The following is a 25279-nucleotide window of genomic DNA, read 5'->3' as shown; positions in this document are numbered from 1 at the left end:
TATTAAGTTAGATCCCTGTGACACTTGTTGTACCAAAATAAATCACAAGTGGGTCAAACATTTACATTTTTTAAAAAATTCATAAATATTGCTGAAGAAAATTCAGGCAAAGTCCCTTATGTTCTCAGAATAGGGGAGGACTTTTATGGATGACGCAAAATCCAAAAGCTATAAATAGGAGATTTTTTTAAATCTGGATAAAGAACATTAAAATTTTATGCACAGCAAAAAAGAAATCAGGACTGGTATATGTTTGTAGCACCATGACAAAAGGCTCCTATAAATCAGTAAGAAAAAGTGCAACAGCATAATATAAAAACGGGCAAAGGATATGAATCAACTTGTCACAGGGGGAAAAAGTGTGCTAGTCACTCAGTCCTGTCTGACTCTTTGCGATCCCATGGACTGTAGCCCACCAGGCTCCTCTGTCCATGGAATTCTCCAGGCAAGAATAGTGGAGTGGGTTGCCATTTCCTTTCCCAGGGGATCTTCCCAATCCAGGGAAGAAAAAGTGGTTTTTAAAACAATGAAAAATAATCTCATCATTAAAAAATACAAATTAGAAACTACAGTAGAATATTATTTTTTATTATCAACTTAGCAAAGTTAAAATCTTTTTTAGAATCCGTTGTGTTGGCAAGAGTGTAAGGAAAGAGGCATTCTTATAAATACTCTTTTATACTCTGGGCTGGAGATGTAAATGGGTACAGCCTCTTTGAGCAGCAGTTAGGCAGTCGTGATTAAAATATTAAAGTTCACATACCCAACAACCCAGCACTTCCTTACACATTGCTTACACCGGATGGACTGCTGTCAACTCTTCATCACCACCTTCTAGAGTCTCTGAATCATAAAAGAAAAGGGAGGGGCTACATCCCCCCAGAAACCCCTCCCAGGTTCTGACTTACTCCTCCAATGAGAAACCCTTGCAGATAAGAGAAGGGGCGGGGCCACCACTGTTTTGCATTCACAGGTGGAACCAGGCTGGGGGACAGGGTGCCTGAGGCTTGCTCCTGGCGCCTCTTGAGAACCACCACCTTGCACTACAGTGTGAGGTCCCTGGTGAGGGTTTCTGGGAGCTTACAGCAGTTTCACGGTGAGCTTGTAAGGACCACCCACTCAAGGGCTTCAACCTGAGATTACTTTTTGCATCTTCTCTAACCTTAGCTCCCTGGTGGCTCAGAGAGTAAAGAATATGCCTGCAGTGTAGGAGACCCAGGTTCGATCCTTGGGTCAGGAAGATCCCCTGGAGTAAGGGAATGGCAACCCACTCCAGTATTCTTGCCTGGAGAATTCCATAGCCTGGCGGGCTAGAGTCCATGGGGTCGCAAAGAGTCGAATATGACTGAGACACTAACATTTACTTAATCTTCGCTGACCTGAGTGTGCCAAGGATGTGTAAGCCCTCACTCCCTTTATTAAAATCTTTAACACCAGAACTACATGGACTAGTTTCTGTTTTCCTACTGACCCTGGTCTGACATATTTATCTTGAGAATGTATCCTACAGGCATACTCATAAATGTATACACAAAACATTATTTCTAATAACAAAGACCTAAAATATATATGTATAAATAGTGGACAATTAAAAATATCATGATGCATCTACACGATAGAGTGCCATTTCCAGTTTTAGGGGGGTGAAAAGCACAGTGCTTCATGGATCCATGTGTACCAATCTGCAATGAAAAGAATTTCAAATTAGTTTATCTTGTATGCTACCATTCGTGTAGTAAATACAAAGAAGATTGCCAGGTATACATATACATAAGAAACCAGTGACCAAGGGTACCTTTAAGGAAAAATTAAAGAATCAGGAGTGGGAGGTAGAGCTGCTGCTGCTAAGTCGCGTCCAACTCTGTGCAACCCCACAGACGGCAGCCCACCAGGCTCCCCTGTCCCTGGGATGCTCTAGGCAAGAACACTGGAGTGGGTTGCCATTTCCTTCTCCAATGCAGGAAACTGAAAAGTGAAAGTGAAGTCACTCAGTCATGTCCAACTCTTTGCGACCCCATGGACTGCAGCCCACCAGGCTCCTCCGCCCGTGGGATTTTCCAGGCAAGAGTACTGGAGTGGGGTGCCATTGCCTTCTCCATAGGTAGAGCTATATTACCCCAAAGACATTTTCTTGAAAGACTCTTGAATATTCTATTATGTGCACATATTTCAAAAAAGAAACTACTAATTAATCAGATGACATAATCATCATGAAAGGCCAGTGAGGAATCAACAAACTGGACAACATACTTTCTTCCCTTTTCCTCTCTTTCTGTTTTTCATTTTTCTTGAAATTTAAAATGAATTGGATCCAATACAGTTATGTAAAGTTTAAAAATAAAATAAAATTAAAAAAAAAAAAAAAGAAAAAAAAAAAAATAATAAAATAAAATGAATTGGAGATGAGGACTTTGACCTTCTTGTTAGAGCATTTTAGAATAATGTCCATTCACTCTTGTGAGAATAATTTTCTTCATCCGTTCACACTGTCTAACACTTTCTCCTTATACCCCAAAGATAAGGTAGAAACTGCATGGACACCTACATGCTCCCTGTTCTAACCCAACATAGGATTAGTACTTAAATTTCAAATCCATGCTCTTTATCTTGCTGAGCTGAAGTTCCTACTGTCGTTTGGTTGATAAATTTAAGAGACTGATTTCACTGCTCTAATATCTTACCTCTAATGAAAAAAGAATGAACAAAAAAAGAGGTACCTTGACTAGTTGGGAATAGAATCCACATTCTTTAAATTTTGTCACCATTCTCATCCTTGTCTAGAGACTGGACGACTGATGGATGCCTTCCATGGAATGGTGATAATTTGAATTCCAGTAACACTGAAACTGGGTTTCAAATCACGAGCCCTGAAAAATTCCAGCTTCAAGTCACTCTTTACAACTCCAGACCTATGATAAATATCTAATATAATTCATCAGACAAATGATAGCTGGTATTTTAACTCTTCCTGAAACCATTTCTATTTCAGCAAAAACCTTTCTTCTTTTTTTAGACCCTTGTAATATTATGTATAATTGAAGTAATCATTGTTGTGTCATATTCAGTTTAAAAAATGGCCATTCAACAATGTATTCAAATATACACTTTTAAAATGATTATTATTGCTATTATTCATTTCTAACATAATAAGATATTTCCTGGCTCTTTTTGATATTTCCACATAACAGAGCACTGGCTACGTTTTACTCTGGTTTATACACAGTGTCCCCTGTCTTCCCAGCTACACATGTCAGTAACCCCACCTCCCTTTTCTTTACTTAAGCAGTTTTGAGCCAGGCTTCTCTCTCTTCTGAAAGCAAGAGTCCCAATAGCTCTAACCCTGTCTTTCCACCTCTGCAGGGCCAAGAGATAGACAGCCTCACACGGCTCTCCTTTGAGTTATTCTGTTAATTCAGCTCCTGATCACACATCCCTTCCCAACACAGGTGGGGGGTGTTCTATATCTCATGTCAGTGCTTCTTCCCCTACACCTGCTCTGCCTCCAGGCCCCCACGGTCTGCCTCAGGTCCCCCCCACCACCGCCCCCCACAAACCCAGGTGACACTGCAAGAGACAGAGATCACGTCCAGGAAGCTTAAGGGAAAAGATGAATACAAGGTGTTATGGGTTGAATTATGTGCCCCACCCCCACACCCCAACCAGAAGATGCATTCAAGTCTAAACCCTAGCACCTGTAAATGAACCTTATTTGGAAATAGGGTCTTGGCGGACATGGATCAAGTCAAGGTGAGGTCATTAGGGTAGCCCTCCTCCGGTATGACTGGTGTCCTTATAAAGAGAGGAGAAGGAACTTCCCTGTGGTCCAGTGTTTAAGAATCTGCCTTCCCCAATGCAGGGAGTGTGGGTTCGGTCCCTGGTCGGGGAACTGACGTCACAGATGTCTCGGGGGCAAAAAAAAACAAAACGTAAAACAAAAGCCATATTGTAATAAATTCAATAAAGACTTTAAAAATGGTCCACATCAAAAAAAAAATCTTTAAAAATAAATAAATAAATAGAGGAGAAGAGACAGACAGACAAACGGAAGGCAGTGTGAAGAGACACGGAGAGCATGTGAATAACAGCAGAGGCAGAGACTGGTGAGACACAGCCCCATGCCAGGGACTGCCAGGGACAGCCACCCATCCCCTGGAGCCAGGAGAGGCGCCTGAACTGATTCCCTCCCTCAGAGACCTTGAAGAGAGCCAACCCAGCCAACACCTTGGCCTTGGGCTTTTGGCCTCCAGAACTCTGAAAGGCTACATTTCTGTTATTTTAAACCACTTAGTTTGTGGGCTTCCCTCATAGCTCAGTTGGTAAAGAATTCACCTGCAATGCAGGAGACCCTGGTTCAATTCCTGGGTTGGGAAGATCTGCTGGAGAAGGGATAGGCTACCCACTCCAGTATTCTTGGGCTTCCCTGGTGGCTCAGCTGGTAATGTGGGAGACCTGGGTTTGATCCCTGGGTTGGGGAAGATCCCTTGGAGAAGAGAAAGGTTTCCCACTCCAGTATTCTGGCCTGGAGAATTCCAGGGACTGTATAGCTCCTGGGGTCACAAAGAGTCGGACATGATTGAGCAACTTTCACTTTCAGTTTGTGGTCATTTGTTACAGCAGCCACAGGAAACTCATGCATAAGGACGCTGGGTTGTCTTTGAGTTCGTCAAGGACAAGACTAGGGGAAGCCAGCCCCTTGTACCCTCCAGGCTTGGTCTCCAGCCCTTCCCCTCTACAGCTCGCTTTCTTCTTCCCTCTCTCACCAGAGGCCTTCCAGAGGGGCCAAACCACTCGGTCAGCTCAACTCCAAGCTTCATCTCTCACGACTTCTGCCTCTAGAGGCTCTTTGGGTCAAGAGCCCCCTTTGACAATTAGCTGTGGGCAGAGGCGGGAGGGCCACACTGCACGGAAGGACTAGTGAGAAAAATGTGGCCAAAGACAGCTTCCAGGAGACAGGGATGATGCTCTGACTGAAGACTACAATTCTGCCTTCTAACCTCATATGCCTGCATGCATGCTCAGTCACTCAGTTCTGTCCCACTCTTTGTGACCCCATGGACTGTAGCCCGCCAGGCTCCCCTTGTCCGTGGGATTTCTCAGGCAAGAATACTGGAGTGGATTGCCATTTCCTTCTCCAACCTCATATGCAATCTTTCCCCAAAGTTTACTTCTTCCAGATTCTTCTCTCTGTCTCTGTCTGTCTCTCTCTCTCTCTCTCTCACACACACACACACACACACACCTTACACAGCACACACAGCACACACACACACCTTTGAAATTTTCTGCTTTCTGAAGCGTTGTTAGAGAGCAAACAACCTACCATACAACAGACAACCATGCAGTCTACTCCACAGAATGTGTTCAACTAGTCTTAACTCCTATTATAACAACACACCAGTCTACATGCTAAGAGTTTTATTGATAACTTATTGGCAATGCACATGGTAAAACTTCCTTGCAAGCTCATTATTCACAAAGGTATACAACAGATATTCCTCAGGTCACTACACTTTGACCTTGCAAATGTCTGCAATCTGTAGGTGGTCATACCTTGCCCCGTGCTCCTGGCTTCCGGTTCCTGTTTAAGCTAAACAGGACCTGAGGATTCCCTGGTGACTCCGCCTTGTTGCTGTCAACTGGTGGTGCCCATTTATTGAGGCACAAAGTGAATGGAACTGACATGCTGGATTTGAGGCCCCGACTGACTCTGATGACATATAACCCTTGCCTTCCTAGAGGTAGCTGAGTGGAGAAGAGTGAATGGTTATAAGAGAATCCATTACCACTACTGACAAATTAACCTAAAACATGTTCTTCCTATAGTCATTCAGCAGCATCACCTTTGAAGACAGAGGACAAAACAGTGATGGATGGGCATCCTCCAACATCAGCTCTACTTCTTTATCTAATGAAGGACAAGCTCCAATATATTGAATTAATCATATGACACAATCAAATTTTCTACGAGCATTTTGGAGATTTTTCCTACCCATATTATTGATTACATCAATCGAGATAGACTAGGTTATGCCATAGTAATAAACACTCCCCGAAATCTCAATGATCATAAACATCATTTTTCACCCTGCTCGTGACTATTATGGATTGGCTGGGACCCTGCTCCGTGTCGTCAGTATTCAGGGACACAGGCTGGCAGACATTCTACCATCTGGAACATCACAGATGCTGTGGCAGAGGGAAGGGGGGGTCGGCACATCACGCTTTAGCTCTTAAGGGACTCTGCCTAGACAAACACCAGGTCACATCTACTCACATCTGATTGGCCAAGGGAGCCATGTGACCATGCCAATCTTCAAGGGGTCGTGGAAGTACCATCTTAATGGCTGAAGAGTTCTAATGGTAATCTGCCTCTCTGGTGGCCAGTCAGCTCTGTTTTCTTCCTTTAGAAAAAATTCACTTATTCCCTCCCCAAGAAGGACATAAAGATCCATCCAGTCACTGATCCAGCACCTCTGGGTGATATATGCTTGTCCCTTCATCCAAAGGTATATTAGGCTCTTCCGGCTGGTGTGAAAAAATATTGCCGACTTGGGACTTAAACAATAGAAGTTTATTTCACACAGCTCTGGAGGAGAGCTGTGGTGTCACCAGGGTTAGTTGCCCCAAGACTGATCGTATTAGCTTAGGACCTCACTTAACCTTAATTCCCTCTTTTAAAGTTCCTATCTCTGAGTGGAGTCTCCTTGGGTGTTAAGGCTGCAACATTTGATTTGGGGGGACACAGCTCAGCCCATGACAGCAGGTGGTACACAGCAACTAAAGTGGTCCCGCATACGGCTTCTCTCATTCTGGAGACTTACAAAACAAAAAGACACAGACACCCAATTTACAAAGAGGAAACAAGGAACAGACAACACCAACAAATATTTCTCTTTGGAAAGAAGGAAAATAGGAGATATATAACAGACAGTGGTCTTCACCAGTCCTGAAATCCCCTGGACAAATATTGGGTTGGCCAAAAGTTTTGTTCTTTTGGCCAACCCAGTACTATGAGTTCCACCCTGGGGGTGGGGGACATTAGTCCCTGCATATGCTCCCGGCAAGAAGCCTCGTTATCCCTCATCTTCCACAGGCCTTGGCTTCACACACGGGTCTTTGACCCATCTGAAGTAAGCATCAGGGAACATGCTCTGCTTGGGAGCCGTGTGGCTTACTCAGCCCACTTCCTGACCTAAACGTTTAGGGTCCAAGGATCCTAAACAATTTTTATTTTAATCCAATTTTAATCCGGCCTGGTGATTCTTTTAGAAGTATACTTCTTGCAACAACTTCATCAGTCTTTGATCTATTTGATTCCAGAAAACTCCATGTGCCAAGAGGCACAACCAGTTACTTTTAAGACCTGTCTTGGGACTTGCCTCGTGCAGGGGGCATGGGTTTGATCCTTGGTTGGGGAATTAAGATCCCATATGGCATAGCCAAAATAAATAAATAAAAATAAATACTCTACAAGATGAAATAAACCTTGCAGAGGTTTTAATAATGGTGTGATAGCCAAGGAAATATAATCGGTTGAATGGTTTTTAACAGTAGGCACAGAGGTCACGCCCTGGGCTGCAAAACTCAGATTTAATTCCTTTTTATTACTAAGAGGTTTTCTCAATTTTATCTTCTGCTGTTTGGATTCTAAAAATCAGTCAGCTTTTTCAATATTCCAAAGCCTCAAATCTTCCATGAACTCCTGCTTGGAATCCAGCTAATTCTTTTCTGACCTTGTTTCTTACAATACTTTGTCAAGTGCAACCAATGGAAACCATGTCAGTAATACAGCTGACCCTTGAACAACACACATTTGAACTGTGCAGGTCCGCTTATACTCAGGTATTTTTCAACAGTAAATGCTACAATACTACACAATCCATGGTTGTCTAAGAGTCAACTGTATTGTCCTTCTGCATCTTTTTCTAGCTGTAAATTCATTAGGCATATAATCTGCCTTCCAAATAACTGTGGGCAACAGTTTCACCAAAATGTTTCCACCTGCATAACAAGGATTGTCATCTTTCCAGATGTTCTCACAGTTTCTTCACTGCCTACGACTTGTCCTTCAAGCCAATAACAAATTATCATTTTCCTGCTCTTAACATCCAACTCCTGGTAGCAATTTCTGTTACAGTCAGAAAAAGATAAACTATGCTACGGTAAGTAAAAGACCCACACTTTCACAGAAAATGTAATTAGTTTTCTCATGTTACCTGTTCACTATGCATTGGCTTGGCCTGAGCGCCGAAGAATTGATGCTTTTGAACTGTGGTGTTGGAGAAGACTCTTGAGAGTCCCTTGGACTGCTAGGAGATCCAACCAGTCCATTCTAAAGGAGATCAGCCCTGGGATTTCTTTGGAAGGAATGATGCTAAAGCTGAAACTCCAGTACTTTGGCCACCTCATGCGAAGAGTTGACTCATTGGAAAAGACTGTGATGCTGGGAGGGATTGGGGGCAAGAGGAGAAGGGGACGACAGAGGATGAATGGCTGGATGGCATCACTGACTCGATGGACATGAGTCTGAGTGAACTCCAGGAACTGGTGATGGACAGGGAGGCCTGGCGTGCTGTGATTCATGGGGTCGCAAAGAGTCGGACACGACTGAGCGACTGATCTGATCTGATCTGATGCACTGGCCAGTAGGGGGTGCAGAGCAGACACTGCTCCATGTCATTTTTGCTAAGAGATAGGGTTTGACAATGGAGAGGAAATGGCAACCCACTCCAGTATACTTGCCTAGAGAATCCCATGGACGGAGGAGCCTGGTGGGTGCTGTCCATAGGGTCACACAGAATCAGACACAACTGAAGCGACTTAGCATGCATGCATGCATTGGAGAAGGAAATGGCAACCCATTCCAGTATTTTTGCCTGGAGAATCCCAGGGACAGAAGAGCCTGGTGGGCTGCTGTCTATGGGGTCGCACAGAGTCGGACATGACTGAAGCAACTTAGTAGCAGCAGCAGCAGGGTCTGACAAAGATAACACCATCTGGAACTGTTGTGGTAGAAATAAGTAAAAGCAAAAAAAGTGCTAGTCACTCAGTCATGTCCAACTCTCTGGGACCCCACAGGCTCCTCTGTCCGTGAAATTCTCCAGGTAGGAATACCAGAGTGGGTTGTCATTTTCTACTCCAGGAGATCTTCCCAACCCAGGGATTAAACCTGTGTCTCCTGCATTGCAGGCAGATTCTTTACCATCTGAGCCACCAGGGGAGTGTAATAATTGATGCACTAAATCTTAATGATTCTGTCCATATTTTACTGACCACATTGAATCCCATGGCCATACCTAATTTAAAGGAGCTGGGGAATTCCAATCCTACTATGTGCCTGGAAAAGTGAAAGTGTTAGTTGCTCAGTCGTGTCCATCTCTTTGAGACCCCATGGACTGTAGCCCACCTGGCAACTCTGTCCATGGGATTCTCCAGGCAAGAATACTGGAGTGGGTTGTCATTCCCTTCTCCAGGGTATCTTCCCAACCCAGGGACTAAACCTGCATCTCCTGTACTGCAGGCAGATTCTTTACCATCTGAGCCACCAGGGAAGAAGACTGTGAAAATAATAGTCAATAGTCCTTATGATTATCATCCTCATTTTTTTAGATCAAGACACGTGAAAATAAGCTCGAATAAACTTTCCAAAAGACTGCACGCAAAAAGAAGACATCAGGATTTCCGTGGTGGCACAGTAGATAAGAATCTGCATGCCAGTGCAGGGGTCCTGGGTTAGATCCCTGGTCAAGGCAGGATTCCACATGCCACGGAACGACTGAGCCCATGAGCCATAATTACTGAGCCTGCAGGTTACAACTACTGAGGCCCCGTGTGCCTAGAGCCTGTGCTCAACAAGAGGAGCCAGCACAGTGAGAAGCCCACTCACCACAAGCAAGAGTAGCCCCTACTCACCTAGAGAAAGCCCATGCAAAGCAACGAGGACCCAGCGCAGCCAAAACCTGAATAAATAAATATAAATTATATATAAAAAAAGAAGACACCAGTCTTCCTCTGTGGTTCTATATGCAAGAGAATACTTTAGGCCATCTCCCAGTCTTTAAAATGTAGTTTCCACTGGATTTTAAGAGATGATATGTGAAAAAAAAGAATTCCGTGTTCCAACAAAGTTGAAAAAAATGGATCGAAAGTTAAAATGGGTTTCTTCACTGCAGAACTTCTCAGGAGCATCTCATGGAATGAGAGGACCTTGAAACCCATTTGGAGAGAAAATGGCTTTGATTTCTAAGAATATAAGGCAGTAAGTGAATTATCTGGGTTGTGTTTAAGTTTTGTTTCTCAGGTGAATTTATTCTAGGCTTGGTTATTTTTTGAGGATATGAGCCATGGAATCCAAAAAAACAAAAAAAAAAAATGACCTGTAACTACAGAAGGAGATCTCTGTGTTATGGAACCAGCTCTAGCATGCCAGAGCTTCGTAGTCTGTGTTTCCATGATTTTAGGGGCTCCTGGCAGTTAACTAGGAAAATATTTTCATATATGTAGATAATTCTTCTAACACAGCTTCTGTTCTCTACTTCTATGCCTTCATCAGGAAAAGGGATGGAGTGGGTCTTCTTCTCTTCTCAAGCTTCCCTTTTTTTGGAGTTCTTTTCCCATAAAGACTCTCTTGTCATTCATATTCATGCCATTTACTCACTTAACAGCAGAAGAAAGCTTCCTCTAGATTCCATAAGGTCCATGGACCAGACCCAAACTCACTTGTGCAGCTTCATTGACTCCAGCCTGTTCCACACATCTTACCAACTGTCGCTAGACATTTCTTTGCTTTTGACCACAGTGTGACTTCCAAGCCCTGGTTTTCTGTTTGGAGGACAAGGAGGCTGTGTACCTGTTTACATCATTACCATTGTGTTTACAACTGGTTTTTGTTACAGAATTGCTTTACAATGTTGTGTTAGTTTCTCCTGTACAAGGAAATGAATCAGCTATATGTACACATATATACCCTCCCCTTGAGACCTCCCTCCCACTCACTCCCATCCCACGTGGTTACAACTTTAGAAATGCAAGACTGATTATTATCTCCAGACACTAAACTGCATTATGAGCAATTTTATGTGTGATACACTCTCAAGAATGAGTCTGCTCTCTTGTTGTTCTCTTGCCTTATTTACTTCAAGAAGAACACTGGGAGTCTGCTTGAGAAGGATGATGCTCCGTGGTTATATCTTCTCTGGGAGCTGCAAACAAGACACCATCAGCCTGCCAAGCATATGCAGGGGTGTTCCAATGTGAAAGAGAAGCTTCGCTGATCAGTGAACAGAACAAACCACAGCTGCTAGTTTAGCTCTGGCTTGAATCAGAAGATGCAACTTATCCCACCTCCAAGGGCTGGTTAAAGCTCTGATTCACGCATGAACTACCCAGCCCATATGGGATGGGCCACTCAGCTCGAGCTAAAACTTTCTTAGAATTTTATAGAGTTCAGGAAGTCTTCCTTGGTGGCTCAGTGATAAAGAATCCACCTGTAATGCTGGAGACGAGGGTTCAGTCCCTGGGTCAGGAAGATCCCTTGGAGGAGGGCATGCCAACCCACTCCAGTACTCTTGCCTGGAAAACCCCATTGGACTAAGGAGCCTGGTGGGCAACAGTCCACAAAGTTTGGGCCACAAAGAGTGGGACTGAAGTGACTGAGCACTTATGCAGAGTTCAGGAAAACTGCTTCTGATAACAACCCATTGCTGTTTTCTGATCATTCCTTGAATAATGCCATTTAAAGCCATACTCTTTTCATCATCACAGTATGACTTCAGCTCAGTTCAACTGCTGTCGTGTCCAACTCTTTGCAACCCCACGGACTGCAGCATGCCAGATTTCCCTGTCCTTCACCAACTCCCAGAGTTTGCTCAAACTCATGTCCATTGAGTCAGTGATGCCATCCAACCACCTCATTCTCTGTTGTCCCCTTCTCCTCCTGCCTTCAAGACCCGGATGCTGGGAAAGATTGAAGGCAGGGGAAAGACTGAAGGCAGTATGACTTGCTCAGAGGTAAAATTTGTAAAGCGCTGCTAAGTCATCCTCCCAGTCAGACTGCCTGTTCCATCTCCTTAAATGAAGTCTTAGTCTCTGGAAGTTCCCCCTCCTGGCATTAAAAAGCCCTCAGGAACAACTCATTAAAATGTTTCCCAGACTTCCTCACTAGGGTACCCCTAATAGAAGATAAGGAAGGTATCTGGAAGGAAATGCAGGAGGCATTTCTGAAAGGGTGCCAAATTCCTTTGAAGAAGTCCCTGTTTTGTCTTTTAAATGTAAATAATTTCTGTGCTATACTCCACAGATATTTATACTTAATATAATTGTAAATACAGACTGAAGTACTTATATCACTCAATAGTTTGATAGGGGAAACAAACCACACCCATTATTTTAACTGAGAATTTAACATAAAAGCTTGATAACCAAGCACTGGTATGACCTAAAAAATGCAAATAGGGGACAGTGAGGTTCCCAGCCTAGTCAGAGCTATGGTTTTTCCAGTGGTCATGTATGGATGTGAGAGTTGGACTATAAAGAAAGCTGAGCACTGAAGACTTGATGCTTTTGAAATCTGGTGTTGGAGAAGACTCTTGAGAGTCCCTTTGACTGCAAGGAGATCAAACCAGTCCATTCTAAAGGAAATCAGTCCTGAATATTCATTGGAAGGACTGAAACTCCAATCCTTTGGCCACCAGATGCAAAGAATTGACTCATTTGAAAAGACCCTGATGCTGGGAAAGACTGAAGGCAGGAGGAGAAGGGGATGACAGAGGATGAGATGGTTGGATGGCATCACCGACTCAATGGACATGAGTTTGAGCAAACTCCAGGAGCTGGTGATGGACAGGGAGGCCTGGCATGCTGCAGCCCATGGGGCTGCAAAGAGTCAGACACGACAGAGCTGAACTGAACTGAGGTTCCCAGAGGTTGTAATACAGAAAGTAACTAAACACCCCAGGGCTGGGAAACAAAAGGAAGAGGTTGGGATCATTAAACCCTAGAAGCAGAGAAGAGAGTCCCATGGGGGATGATGGTCTCTGGGGTGGAGACATGAACAGCAGTGGAGTGTTTCTAAGGGGATCAGTGAAACAGGTTGTGTGCACATGGGGAAACTGCAGTTGTTATTACTGCAACATCGGATGCTGAGGGGTGAGGAGCCATCAGCAGGCAGTCAGTCACTGGGGGGTCACTAACAGGAAAAAGCAGCAAGGAGGACCCTTCTTCCTCCTCCAGCCTAGCAGCCACCCTCTGGCACTCCCTTTTGGCAGTGCCTTAAAAGGAGCAGCTTGGAAACAGAGACACTCCGGCTTCCCTTGTGGTTCAGCTGGTAAAGAATCTGCCTGCAATGTGGGAGACCTGGGTTCAATCCCTGGTTTGGGAAGATTCCCCTGGAGGAGGGAATGGCTACCCACTCCAGTATTCTGGCCTGGAGAATTCCATGGACTGTACAGTGCATGGGGTCGCAAAGAGTCGGACACAACTGAGCAACTTTCACCCTGCAGACACTTAGCCCAACGCCAGCACACTGACCACAGAAAGGTTGGGAGAGCTGAGAGACAACAGCTTAATCCACACAGTCCTTAATTTTTTTTTTCTCCAGTATCAGTTCTAGTTGAATTGATGCTCCAAGAAGACGTACCATATGGATTCATCCAATGGCTCTACATTGTTCAGTCACTCAGTTGTGTCTAACTCTTTGCAACCTCATGGACTGAAGCATGCCAATCTTCCCTGTCCTTCACCATCTCCAGAGTTTGCTCAAACTCATATCCATTGAATCGGTAATGTCAACCAACCATCTCATCCTCTGTCATCCCTTTCTCCTCCTGTCTTCAATCTTTCCCAGCACCAGGGTCTTTTCCAATGAGTTGGCTCTTTGCATCAGGTGGCCAAAGTATTGGAGCTTCAGCTTCAGTATCAGTCCTTTCAACGCATATTCAGGGTTGATTTTCTTTAGGATTGACCGGTTTGACCTCCTTGTAGTTCAAGGGACTCTCAAGAGCCTTTTAATTTCATGGCTCTACACACTTCTGAGAAAACATCTCCTGAAACAGTTCTGAGAAACACGAGAGGCTTCCCTGGTGGCTCAGATGGTAAAGAATCCACCTGCAATGCTGAAGACCTGGGTTCTATCCCTGAGTTGGGAAGATTCCCTAGGGGAGGGCATGGCAACTCACTTCAGTATTCTTGCCCGGAGAATCCCCATGGACAGAGAGGCCTGGTGGGCTGCAGCCCATGGTTGCAAAGAGTCAGACACAACTAAGCCACTAAGCCCACAAACTTCTGAAAAAACATCTTAGAGACTTGACAACACACCAGCATTGCTATGACCAGTCTGGTGTGAATTAACTCATCAGGCATTTAGGAAGGTCCAAGGACCCTGTGTTCCCACTCCAGTCCAGCCACTTCTCTGTGACCGAGGGCACACTTTCTCGGTTCTCTCTCATCTAACCTGAGGGTGTTTGATGAAATTTTCTTAAAGTCTGTTCCAATTTTATAATTACTGGAGATCGCTATGAAAAAGCTCATAAGCATGGTTTTTGTGAGAGCGGAGTCAAAAACAGTGAGATTTCTGAGATCCTGTGGACAAAGAGCGTCACCAGCCATTCCAGTAAACAAAGGATGTTGCGATCGTCAAGCCGTCATTCACTGCAGCCGCCTGACGGTGCGCCCTGACGGGAATTCGGGATGGAGATAAACAGGATACTGACCACAGATAGTGAATGTGCACATCAGAGGAGTAATCGCAATGAGCCGGCTCCTGCCTCTTCCCTTACGTAGAAAAGCACTAAAATTGTTAACTTGAGATATCCGGGTTTTGTGATTAGCAGCTATCTTTTGATGTTCTACGAGGGTTGTTTTTATTTTTTCCACCAAAACTGTGTATCCTGGCTCCTCCCTTTCCTCTTTGGAGCCATCCTCAGAGCTACCTGAGACACCACATTCCTGGCCACCGTCCTCAGTAATTTCCCAGATAAAACCTAACTGACAGCTTTTAGGCTGTGAATTTGTTTTCAGTCGACAGCATTCAGAAGTAACTTAGGGGTCCTGGGAGGAGGAGAACTTTGCAAAAAGGAGATGAGGGAGAAGGACGTGAAACAGGAATGAAAGAGTGATGAAAAGAAATTCGTAAGGATGTTGAGGGTAGAGCAGACGGAGCAGGAGTTATTTAGTCACTAAGTCGTGTCTGAATCTGCGACCCCATGGACTACAGCACGCCAGGATTCCCTGTCCTTCACTATCTCCCAGAGCTTGCTCAAACGCATGTACATTGAATCAACGATGCCATCCAACCATCTCATCCTCTGTCATCCCCTTCTCCTCCTGCCTTCAATCTTTCCTAGCATCAGGATCTTTTCCAGAGAGTCGACTCTAAGCATCAGGTGGCCAAAGTATTGGAGCTTCAGCTTCAGCATCAGTCATTCCAATGAATATGCAGGGCTGACGATTGTTGGAGCAGGAGGGCACCTGATATCTCTGTGATTCTGATTACCTGCATTTTGCTCAGTGGCTCCTCTCAGGCTTTCCTGTGGTTTTGAAACGTAATCATTGTGGGCGCTACAATCCTGTGTGTCAGCAAGATAAAATAGGCAAAAATCTCCGCCGGTGAAGGCAGCCTTTCTTCTGCGGTTGGGGATTAGAGTCCAAGGGTGGACACTTAATCGACTTCTCCTGTTGGGAGCAGGAGCTCCGCCCGTGGCAAAGGTCATGAGGAAGGAGGTTCGGCATATGCAAAGGCGGGATCGAGCCTCAAGAGTCCCCCTGGAAATTCTCGAGCATCTACCCCCAAAACCAGAGTCTGCCTACTTTCTGCTTTGTGCTTTCACCTACACCTCTGACTTTACGGGGGGCTGTCCCCCACTACCTCTCTCTGAAAAAAGAGTTAACTTACAGCTCCAGTTAATAATTCCTGGGTGTGACAGTGTTTCAACCTACAAACTCCTTTGGAAGTCCTCTAGCCTGCCTGAATAGGTTTTTCCGGCCACCTGTGATTCCTCAGAGCCTCCCAACTGTGAGAGGCATGAGATGTTCTAAACTGTCTAAATACAGATTCCTTTGAGCAGTTAAAAGATTGATTAGAAATTGTATTGGTGAAGGGTTTTTCACTTGTTGGGCCAATGTTTGCTGCTAAGTTTCCATATCCCTTACCTGCTGTGTCCCTGGCAGTGTATTGATTAGTATACTTGGTGTAAGTAGTAGCTTTAATATTTGTAACCTTGGACCCTTGAGTTAATTCTTTTTCTTGTAGCCCACCACATCTTTGCCCTATAGGAATGCAACTTTATCTAATGCTTTTGGAGGGTGGCGCCTGACTAATCACCTTTAGAGAAAAATAAGTTTTCTGAAGAAAGGGTCTTAAAATGTTAACAGGCCTCCGGGCCAGAAGATGATGCAAATCACCTAAACTTTTGCATATGATAAGTTTGCAAGAAGAAAGCCTGGCTTACTGCATGACTCTACCTCTTTCCCCATTATCCTCTATGCATAATTTAGGTATAAAAACTACTAAAGTGCGGGCCTTGTTCACCGAAACTTGGTCTCCCCATGTCGTTCTTTCTCTCACCTTCTGGCTGAATTATTCAGCCTCTTTTCTCCACTAAATTTTCTCACTGGGCTATCCTTATTTAACCACTCTTTATATCTTTAATTAACATTTAAAGAAGCTGTTGTTTCCTGATCACCGATGCCGTCTCCCCTTCAAAACCCCTGACTCCACCGGGGCTGGACCCCGGCATTCTCCCCTCCACTTTTACAGTGGGGAAGGGAAGAGACCTGTATGTACTGCCATCTGCCACAGTGCATTTCTTGACATCAAACTCCCTTCATAGGGATGAAATACCTTGTCCTTCTTGGCACAATGGTGGTATTTCAATGCATCATATGTGTAATTCACTGCCTTGCAGAGGCAAGAACTGCTTCTGTCTGGGTCACATAAAAAGCACTGAGTACCAAATATAGACAATGTTTGTGGCCAGACTTTGTGTGTGGTGTTGATGTCAACATGTTTACAATTCTTCCTATAATTCTCCAGTGAATCTGGTTACAAATCACTTGGTAATTAAATACCCTCTTCAAGATATCATGGCTGATTTAATGAGGGCCAAACCCCTCATAACAGATTGTTAATCTGAGCTGGTGAGCGTTTTTTTTCCCTTTGTTTCATTTTCAAAGATCTTTATTACAGTAAGATATTTGGTAATATTCTTTATTAGGCTGATAAGTTTTGAATTGCTTTTCATTTTATTATCACATTAGTTCCTTTTTAATGGTTTTGCTAGAACTCAGAAGTCTCCCGAGTTTTAATAACCTCTCCTTTTCAGTACTTATAGTCATGGAATTAATTGCATAAAATCATGATCCTTCACTGAATGTGTCACTGGGCCAAAATAAGAAAATGCAACAGGAAGAATTAGACCTTGCAGAGTGATTGACGATTCATCTCACTACAGATTTTTCACTTTGAGACTTTCATTTGCTTTGCTGTATGTCGCACGATTTCCTTTTTTTTCACCTCTAAGTATATCCTTCAGACTGAAGAGTACTTTAGAATTCTCTGAACTGGGGGGTAATACAGTTAAACTTTTTGTTGATGTTTTAAACATAGGAAAGGACACGTTTTTATTCACCTAAGAATATTTTCTTTGTAACTGGTTTTGTTTAAAGGAGAGACAATGATAAGGTGAATTATAAGAAATCATCAAATTAGCAATTAGAAAATTTTGTTAGGATCATATTTTCATGTTCATCTTCCTTGATTCATGATGGTACCAAATCTCTTAAACACAAATGTTACTTAAAGTCTTAAGGTGAAATCACCCTTGTTAAGTCACAATTAATTACTTAAAGAACAAAATGTCAGCTATAACAGGCTTGGAAACAACAGAAATTTTAAATTGCTTTATCTTGAAGTGAAGTGACGTGAAAGTTGCTCAGTCATGTCCGACTCTTTGTGACCCCATGGACTATACAATACTGGGATTCTCCAGGCCAGAATACTGGAGTGGGTAGCCTTTCCCTTCTCCAGAGGATCGTCCCAACCCAGGGATCGAATCCAGCTCTCCTGCATTGTAGGCAGATTCTTTTCTGCTCAGCCACCAGGAAAGCCCTAAACCTAAATATAGTATGTATGTAAAAATAAAACATATTTTATTTTCTTCTAAAGCATCGGGTAACCATATGGCTTCACTGGTGAGTCTTATCAAATGTTTAAAGAAGAATTAATGTCAGTCCTTCACAAAATCTACAAAAAAAATAGAAGAGAAGGGAACATTTTCCAAACTCATTCTATGAGTCTAGCATTTCCATGGTACCAAAACCAGATAAAGACATCATAAGAAAAGAAAACCACAAATCATTCCTTATGGCTATAGGCATAAAACTCCTCAACAAAATACTAGGAAACGGAATCCAGGAACTAAAAACAAAGATCACAAGGTCACTGAATAAAGAAAAACCATACGACAAAAGCTAGCAACTTTCATCATAATACTCATTAAACTAGGAATAGAAGGAAGCTTTCTCATCCTGACAAATGATATCTACCCAAAAAGCCCACAGATAAAAGCATAGTTAATGCTGAAAGATTGAAAGCCTTCCCCTCTAAGACCAGGAACAACACAAAGACATCCACTCTCACCACTTCTCTTCAACATTGTACTGGACACTCTAACCAGGACAATTAGTCAAGAAAAAGAAATTGAAATATCCAGATTAGATGATATGATCTTGTACACGGAAAATCCTAAGGTATTCACAAGAACACTATCAGAGCTAACAGACAAGTTTAGAAAGGTAGCAAAGTACAAGATCAACTGCATTTCCATACACTAACAATGAACAATCTGAAAAGGAAATTAAGAAAACAATTCCATTTACAATAGCATAGAAAAGAAATATGGAGGAATACTCTTAAGAAAAAAAGCGCAAGATTGAAACATGAAAAACTATAAAACATTATTGAAAGAAGTTAAGATCTAAACCACCACTGAGCACAGAGGTTCTAGAGCCCCCCATGCCACAACTAGAAAAAAACCTGGGGGCTGCAAGGAAGAGCCCGCTCACCACAATGAAAGAGCCCACAAGCTGCAACTAAGATCCAACACAGCCAAATAAATGGTTTTTAAAAAAGAAGAGATAGTTCTCATGCTCCCTTCCCCTCTTTTTGTCCCTACACACCTGGAAAAAGGCAAGGCCATGTAGTCACACAATGAGGAGGTGGCCTCCTACAGAAGAGTCCTCAAAAAAAAAAAAAAAACAGTGAAAAGACAACCCACAGAATAGGAGAAAATAGTTACAAATTATACATCTGATAAAAGTCTAGTGCGTGCTTAGTCACTCAGTCGTGTCCGACTCTTTGCGACCCTATGGACTGTAGCCCGCCAGGCTCCTCTGTCCTTGGGATTCTCCAGGCAGAACACTGGAGTGGGTTGCCATCCCCTTCTCCAGGAATCTTCCCAATCCAGGGATCGAACCTGGGTCTCCCACATTGTGGGAGATTCTTTACCATCTGAGCCACCAGGGAATCAGCTATAACCCAATACAAAATCAAAAGGTTTTCTTTAATGTTAAAAAAAGAAATAATCAAAATAAAAAAGATTCTGTACATTAAAAATCCCAAAGAATCTACAAAGGAGCTATAACTAATAAGTGGGTTTAGCATAGTCATGGTCAATATATATAAGTTGTACTTTTATGTACTAGCAATAAAAAAAAATTGGAAATTGACATCTTTAAAGCATTATTTACAATAGTACCCCAAAACATGAAATGCTTAGGTACAAATCCAACAAGATCTGTGCAAGATCAGTACACCAGAAACTACAAAATACTGATGAAAAATGTAAACACAAGCAAATGTGAGACATACTGTGTTCATGAACTGGAAGACTCAATATTGTTAAGACATCAGTTCTCCCAAATTAACCTGTATATTTAATGAAAATTCCTTCAAAATCCCAGTAGACTTTTTTGTAGAAATTGACAAGCTGATTCTAAAATTTACACAAAAAGCCAAAGGAACCACATGGCCAAAACAATTTTTACAAAAAACAAAGTTGAACCTTATAAAGCTGAAGTCCTCAGGACTATATGAAATTAAAGAAAGGACAGATACATAAATCAGTGGAAGAAAATACACAGTCCAGAAGAGACTCACATATATTTTGTCAATTGATTTTCAACACAAATGCAATGACAATTCAAAAGAGAAAGAACAATTTTTTCAACAAATGCTGCTGGAATAACTGAATGGCCTAATGCAAAGAAGGACTTCCCTGGTGGCTCAGACAGTAAAGAATCTGCATGCAATATGGAAGACCTGGGGTCGATCCCTGCCATTGGAAGATCTGTTGAAGAAGGGCATGGCAACCCACTCCAGTATTCTTACCTGGAGAATTCCATGGACAGAGGAGCCTGGCAAGCTACAATCCATAGGGTTGCAAAGAGTCAGACAGGACTGAGCCACTAACACACACAAACACACACACACACACACACACACACATACACACACACACACACACACGCGCGTGCGCAAAGAAATGGGCTTCCCTGGTAGCTCGGATGGTAAAGAATCTACCTGCAATGCAGGAGACTTGGGTTCAATCACTGGGTCGAGAAGATACCCTGGAGAAGGGAATGGCTACGCATTCCAGTATTCTTTCTTGAGAATTCCATGCACAGAAGAGCCTGGCGGGCTACAGTCCACGGGGTCACCAAGAGTTGGACATAACTGAGCAACTAACACTTTCACACTTGCACATGCAAAGAAACAAGCCTTAATCCATACCTTACTCCACAATATTTAGCCCAGAATAAATCACAGACCTTAACATAAACCTAAAACTCTAAAACATCTAAAAGCAAACATAGGAGGAAATCTCTGTGACTTTAGGCAAGATTTCTTAGATGTGACATGAAAGTACAACTCATAAAAGATTAAGTTGGACTTCACCAGAATTAAAAACTGCTTTGCAAAATATACTGCTAAGTGACGGAAAAAAGAAAAGCCACAGACTAGAAGAAAATATTGGCAAAACACACATCTGATGAAACATGTCTCATATGTATTTGTATCCTAAATATATAAAGAACTATCAAAACTCAGTAATAAGTAAACAAACAACCCAATTTTAAAAATAGGCAAAATACCTGAATAGACACCTGGTTAAAGAACTGATGTGTTATGGGTAGCAGCTAAGATTATGAAAAGATGCTCCCCATGACATCATTAAAAAAAATGCAAAATGATGCTCTAATAAGAAACCAATACAATATTATAAAGTAATTAGCCTCTAATTAAAATAAATAAATTTAATTAAAAAAAAGAAACCAATACAAACTTATTTGAACGAGGGGAGAAAACTCAGATAACCAAGTGCTGATGAGGACGGCAAGCTACCAGAACTCTCCAAAGCTGCCAGTGGGAACATGGACAATATTAATATACGCACAATCTGGCAGTTTCTTAAAACATAACATGCACCCAGCAATTCTATTTCTAGGTATTTACCCAACTTCAACAAACAGTTGTGTTCAAAAAAAAAAAAAAAAACACTATGCAAATTTTTACACTGACTTTATTCATAATCATCAAGAACTGCAAAAAAAAAAAATCCAAATGTTTTTCTACTGGTAAATGATAAAATCAGGTGCATCCCATACAACAGACCCCTACTCAGCAATCAAGATTAATAAACACACAACACAGATGAATCTCAAATGCATAATGCTAAGTCAAAGTAGCCAGACTCGAAGGTTTACATTCTGTATGTGTTCAGTCGCTCAGTTGTATCCCACTCTTTATGGCCCCATGGACTGTAGCCCACCAGGCTCCTCTGTCCATGGGATTCTCCAGGCAAGGATACTGGAGTGGGTTGCCACTTCCTACTTCAGAGGATCTTCCCAACCCAGGTATCAAATCCACAGATGGAATCCACATCTCTTGTGTCTCCTGCATTGGCAGGTGGATTCTTTACCACTAGCACCACCTGAGAAGCCCTTACATCCTGTAAGATTCCATCTACAGGATATTCTAGAAAATAGAGGAGCAGGAAATAGATGAGTGGCTGCCAGGGAGCGGGGGTTGGGAGAGGGTCTTACCACAGATGGGCACAAGGGAATTTTGTGGATAATGGGATTATTCTATATCTCATTGTGTGTAATTATGTGACCCACATGTATTTGTCAAAACTAACAGCCCTGTAAACTAAAAAGGGTTTTCTTTTTCTGTAAATCATACTGCAAATTTTTATGCATATAACTTTAATATTTTACCATTAACACCTTAAAACATTAGGTCAAAACATTCTGAACAGTTCTTTTATATGGTATCATTACTGGCCTACCCTTGGAAGTTATTTCTATTTCCTTAGGCCAGAATATTGGTTTTTTCTGAACAAAGGATTGAAAACTGAAAGAAGAAAAAAAAACATATCAAACCCACTTTGAAACTTTCTCCTGCTGCGGGGGAAAAATTGTAAATAGCAAATCGCCATCCTTCATCATTTCCCTCCACATACAAATCAAGCAGTTAAGATTCTTTTCCTTGTCTTAATTCTAGCAATAGTTCATTTCTTCTGGGACAGAATTCATCATAGTCCATCTAAATTATTTGCACGTTTGCTTAGCAGTTGGTAGGATTTGACCAATAGTCATATGGATAATTTGAAATATTTGTTTGTTCCTATTACTCTAAACATAATCCACTGCATTCTGTAGCAAAGTAATTCTTTATGCTTGAAAAAAAAAATCAGAACTTTCTGTTTTAATGGAATCTTTTTAAATAGATTCAAAATCCATGTCTTAAAAAGCATCAGGTAAAAACCTTAACAGACAATCACCAAACTACTGAAGACACAAAACACTGACCTGTGAACCAAACAGTGAAACAGAATAAAATGTAAATCCACCACGTACTTATCTCAGAGAACTGCTGAGCACTCAGGCTTTTTTCCTTCTCTCTGCCTAACTACTAAGTGGGTGGAAATGTTTTCCTTTCATTTACTGGAAACAAAAGTGATGCTGCGTCAGCAGACAGGCTACGAAATAAAACATGAAGAAACAAGATGACACCTAGTTAAATGCGAACAAAACAAAACAACAAGAGGCTTCGTTACAACGTGAATTTCAAGATCAAAAACTGTATTTGGAAACATTAAAATGTGGAAGGAAAAGACCCTTTCAAGAACAGAAAGAGGACACAGCAAATGCCAGGTTCCAAGATGCCAGAGCCAAGACAAAAGGTAAGATGAAGGTGACGGTCCAAGGGAAGAGAGAAAAGAGATTTAAAAAAAAAAATTATTACTTGGAATAGCACCACCTGGGAAGTCCACTACCCAGAAAGTGATTTGTAAATTGTAAATACAAGCAGAATCATGTGGTAAATGTGAAATCCATTGTTTTATTTTGGAATCCACCACTCCCCAAATACTTAAGATTTCTGCACTGAAATACTGTAAATGAAAAATTGTCCATAGGGGTAAAGCTTATCTCAATTAGCAATTATAGTAAGAAACATTTTTTCATTAGAAATTTCAAATGTAAACTCATTTAAATGGCAACCCACTCCAGTATTCTTGCCTGGAAAATCCCATGGACAGAGGAACCTAGTAGGCTACAGTCCATGGGGTCGCAAAGAGTCGGACACGACTGAGTGACTTCACCTTCACTCCGGAAGAAATCAGCATTGTGAGAATTCTATAGTCACCAAACTATATACAGTTTATATACAAACAGAAAAAGTTTTTAAAAAAAGAATGGATACAAAATGTAATCCAACTTGGGCTTTTTTAATATACAGACAGACAGCCGGGTGAGTTAACGGCTCTTAATGAATCCATGTTAGAATAAAATATTGTCCAGGATAAAATATTATCCCTGTGGATGTTGGAGAAATTGTGTACGACAGGAGAGAGATGGCGATCTCCTGGCAGTGTGCAGACATTAGTCCTGAAAAGGGGAGGAAGGTCGATTCTGGAAACTGTAGACTGACAAGGGCTGGACCTCAGGAAAGATGTGGGTGGAGGTGTACGTACCCCAGCAAAAAGGAAGCAGAGATCCCTGCTGCGTGTGAGTACACAGATGCATCCGGAGGACACCATGTCAGCACAGAAAGACAGATACTGCATGATTCCACTTTCGTAAGAAATTTAATAGAGGCAGACTCCCAGAGGCAGAGAGTAGAGAGGGGGTTGCCAAGGGCTTGGTGGAGAGGTGAAGGGGAGACGTATTCAATGGGTATAAAGTCTCAGTTGTATAGGATGAGTAAAGTCTAGAAGTCTACTGCCCAAAACAGTGCCTAGGGTGAACAATGCAGTACTGTACACGTCACAGTCTGTTAGGAGGGCAGACCTCAAGTGTTCTTCCCACCAAAACAACAACACAAAACACAGAAGAACCAGAGACAACCCTTGGAGGTGACGGGTATGTGTGTCACCTTGACTGTGGTGATGACTCCACAGGTGTGCACACGTCCAAACTGTATACGTCAAAACGTCCTGTGTTTTGCTGGGGCGGAGAGGGTTGAGTACCAACTAGACCTCGGTTAACCTATTTTCGCTTAAAGAAAAATGTGAGAAAGCACATAATAAAAAAATAAAAAAAGTAGAGACTGCAGGAGACAGTGTGGATGGCTAGGAATGAACCTTGCCAGGGTAGCGAGCTTTCTTTTTTAACCAGGAAGCCAACACCACGGCGTGTGGGATAAAGGCAAACACACCACTTCAGTAAGACGGAGGGGCAGGGGCCCAGCCTCCCCGACACCCTTCATTAGCCCATTTATTCAACAAATACATATGGCCCGACCACTGAAGATATGCCCAGCCTGCCCTCCCAGCTGGGACACAGCGACGGAGCCCAGGTGGAAGTGACACGGGTTCCGCAGGGGAGGTTTCAGGGTTCCGCCTCACTGGGAGGCTGTGCCTGCTCCCTTCACCCAGGGTGGATGCGAACACCGACGGCGTGGCTGTCGCAGCTGCCGGCGGCTCAGGGACAACCAGATGACGGATGTGGAGATGAAGATCCAGCAGTCCCTTCAAATCCCCTGGCAGGTGGGCAAATCGAACTCAATAAAAGGTTTCAGAACGTATCTAAGGTTATTCATTGGCTTCACAAATGAAAACCCGCGTGGGTCACAAACACACACCAAAAAAATCCATACATCAACATAAAAGCCATAGGTATATACATGTGTCCCCTCCCTCCTGAACCCCCCTTCCACCTCCCTCCCCACAGCATCCCTCCAAGTTGTCACAGAGCACCAGCTTTGGGGTCCCTGAGTCAG

General features: G+C 42.7%; 1 protein-coding gene across 15 annotated transcripts in view; it reads right to left on the bottom strand.

Annotated features, from left to right (window-relative positions):
- ATPSCKMT (ATP synthase c subunit lysine N-methyltransferase) overlaps positions 1 to 25279 on the bottom strand; it is an 83383-nt gene that overhangs the window by 33450 nt on the left and 24654 nt on the right. For 2 of the 15 annotated variants that reach the window (XM_055555191.1, XM_055555193.1), the window contains exons 5-6: positions 9913 to 9959; positions 8217 to 8443 (exon numbers count right to left, since the gene is read on the bottom strand). The exons of 4 other annotated variants lie outside the window; for them this stretch is intronic. In XM_055555191.1, coding sequence (XP_055411166.1) covers positions 8224 to 8443; positions 9913 to 9959 — 267 coding nt within the window. In that variant the 3' untranslated portion in view covers positions 8217 to 8223. Of the gene's footprint in view, positions 1 to 135; positions 1683 to 2717; positions 2868 to 5550; positions 5743 to 8216; positions 8444 to 9912; positions 9960 to 22856; positions 25061 to 25279 lie in introns of those variants that run through there. 9 more of the 15 variants (XR_008705000.1, XM_055555202.1, XM_055555192.1 and 6 more) reach the window with 9 other exon arrangements.

The sequence above is a fragment of the Bubalus kerabau genome, chromosome 18 (genome assembly GCF_029407905.1).
Source record: "Bubalus kerabau isolate K-KA32 ecotype Philippines breed swamp buffalo chromosome 18, PCC_UOA_SB_1v2, whole genome shotgun sequence".
NCBI classification, from domain to species: domain Eukaryota; kingdom Metazoa; phylum Chordata; class Mammalia; order Artiodactyla; family Bovidae; genus Bubalus; species Bubalus kerabau.
This window is presented reverse-complemented; position numbering and strand designations above follow the sequence as displayed.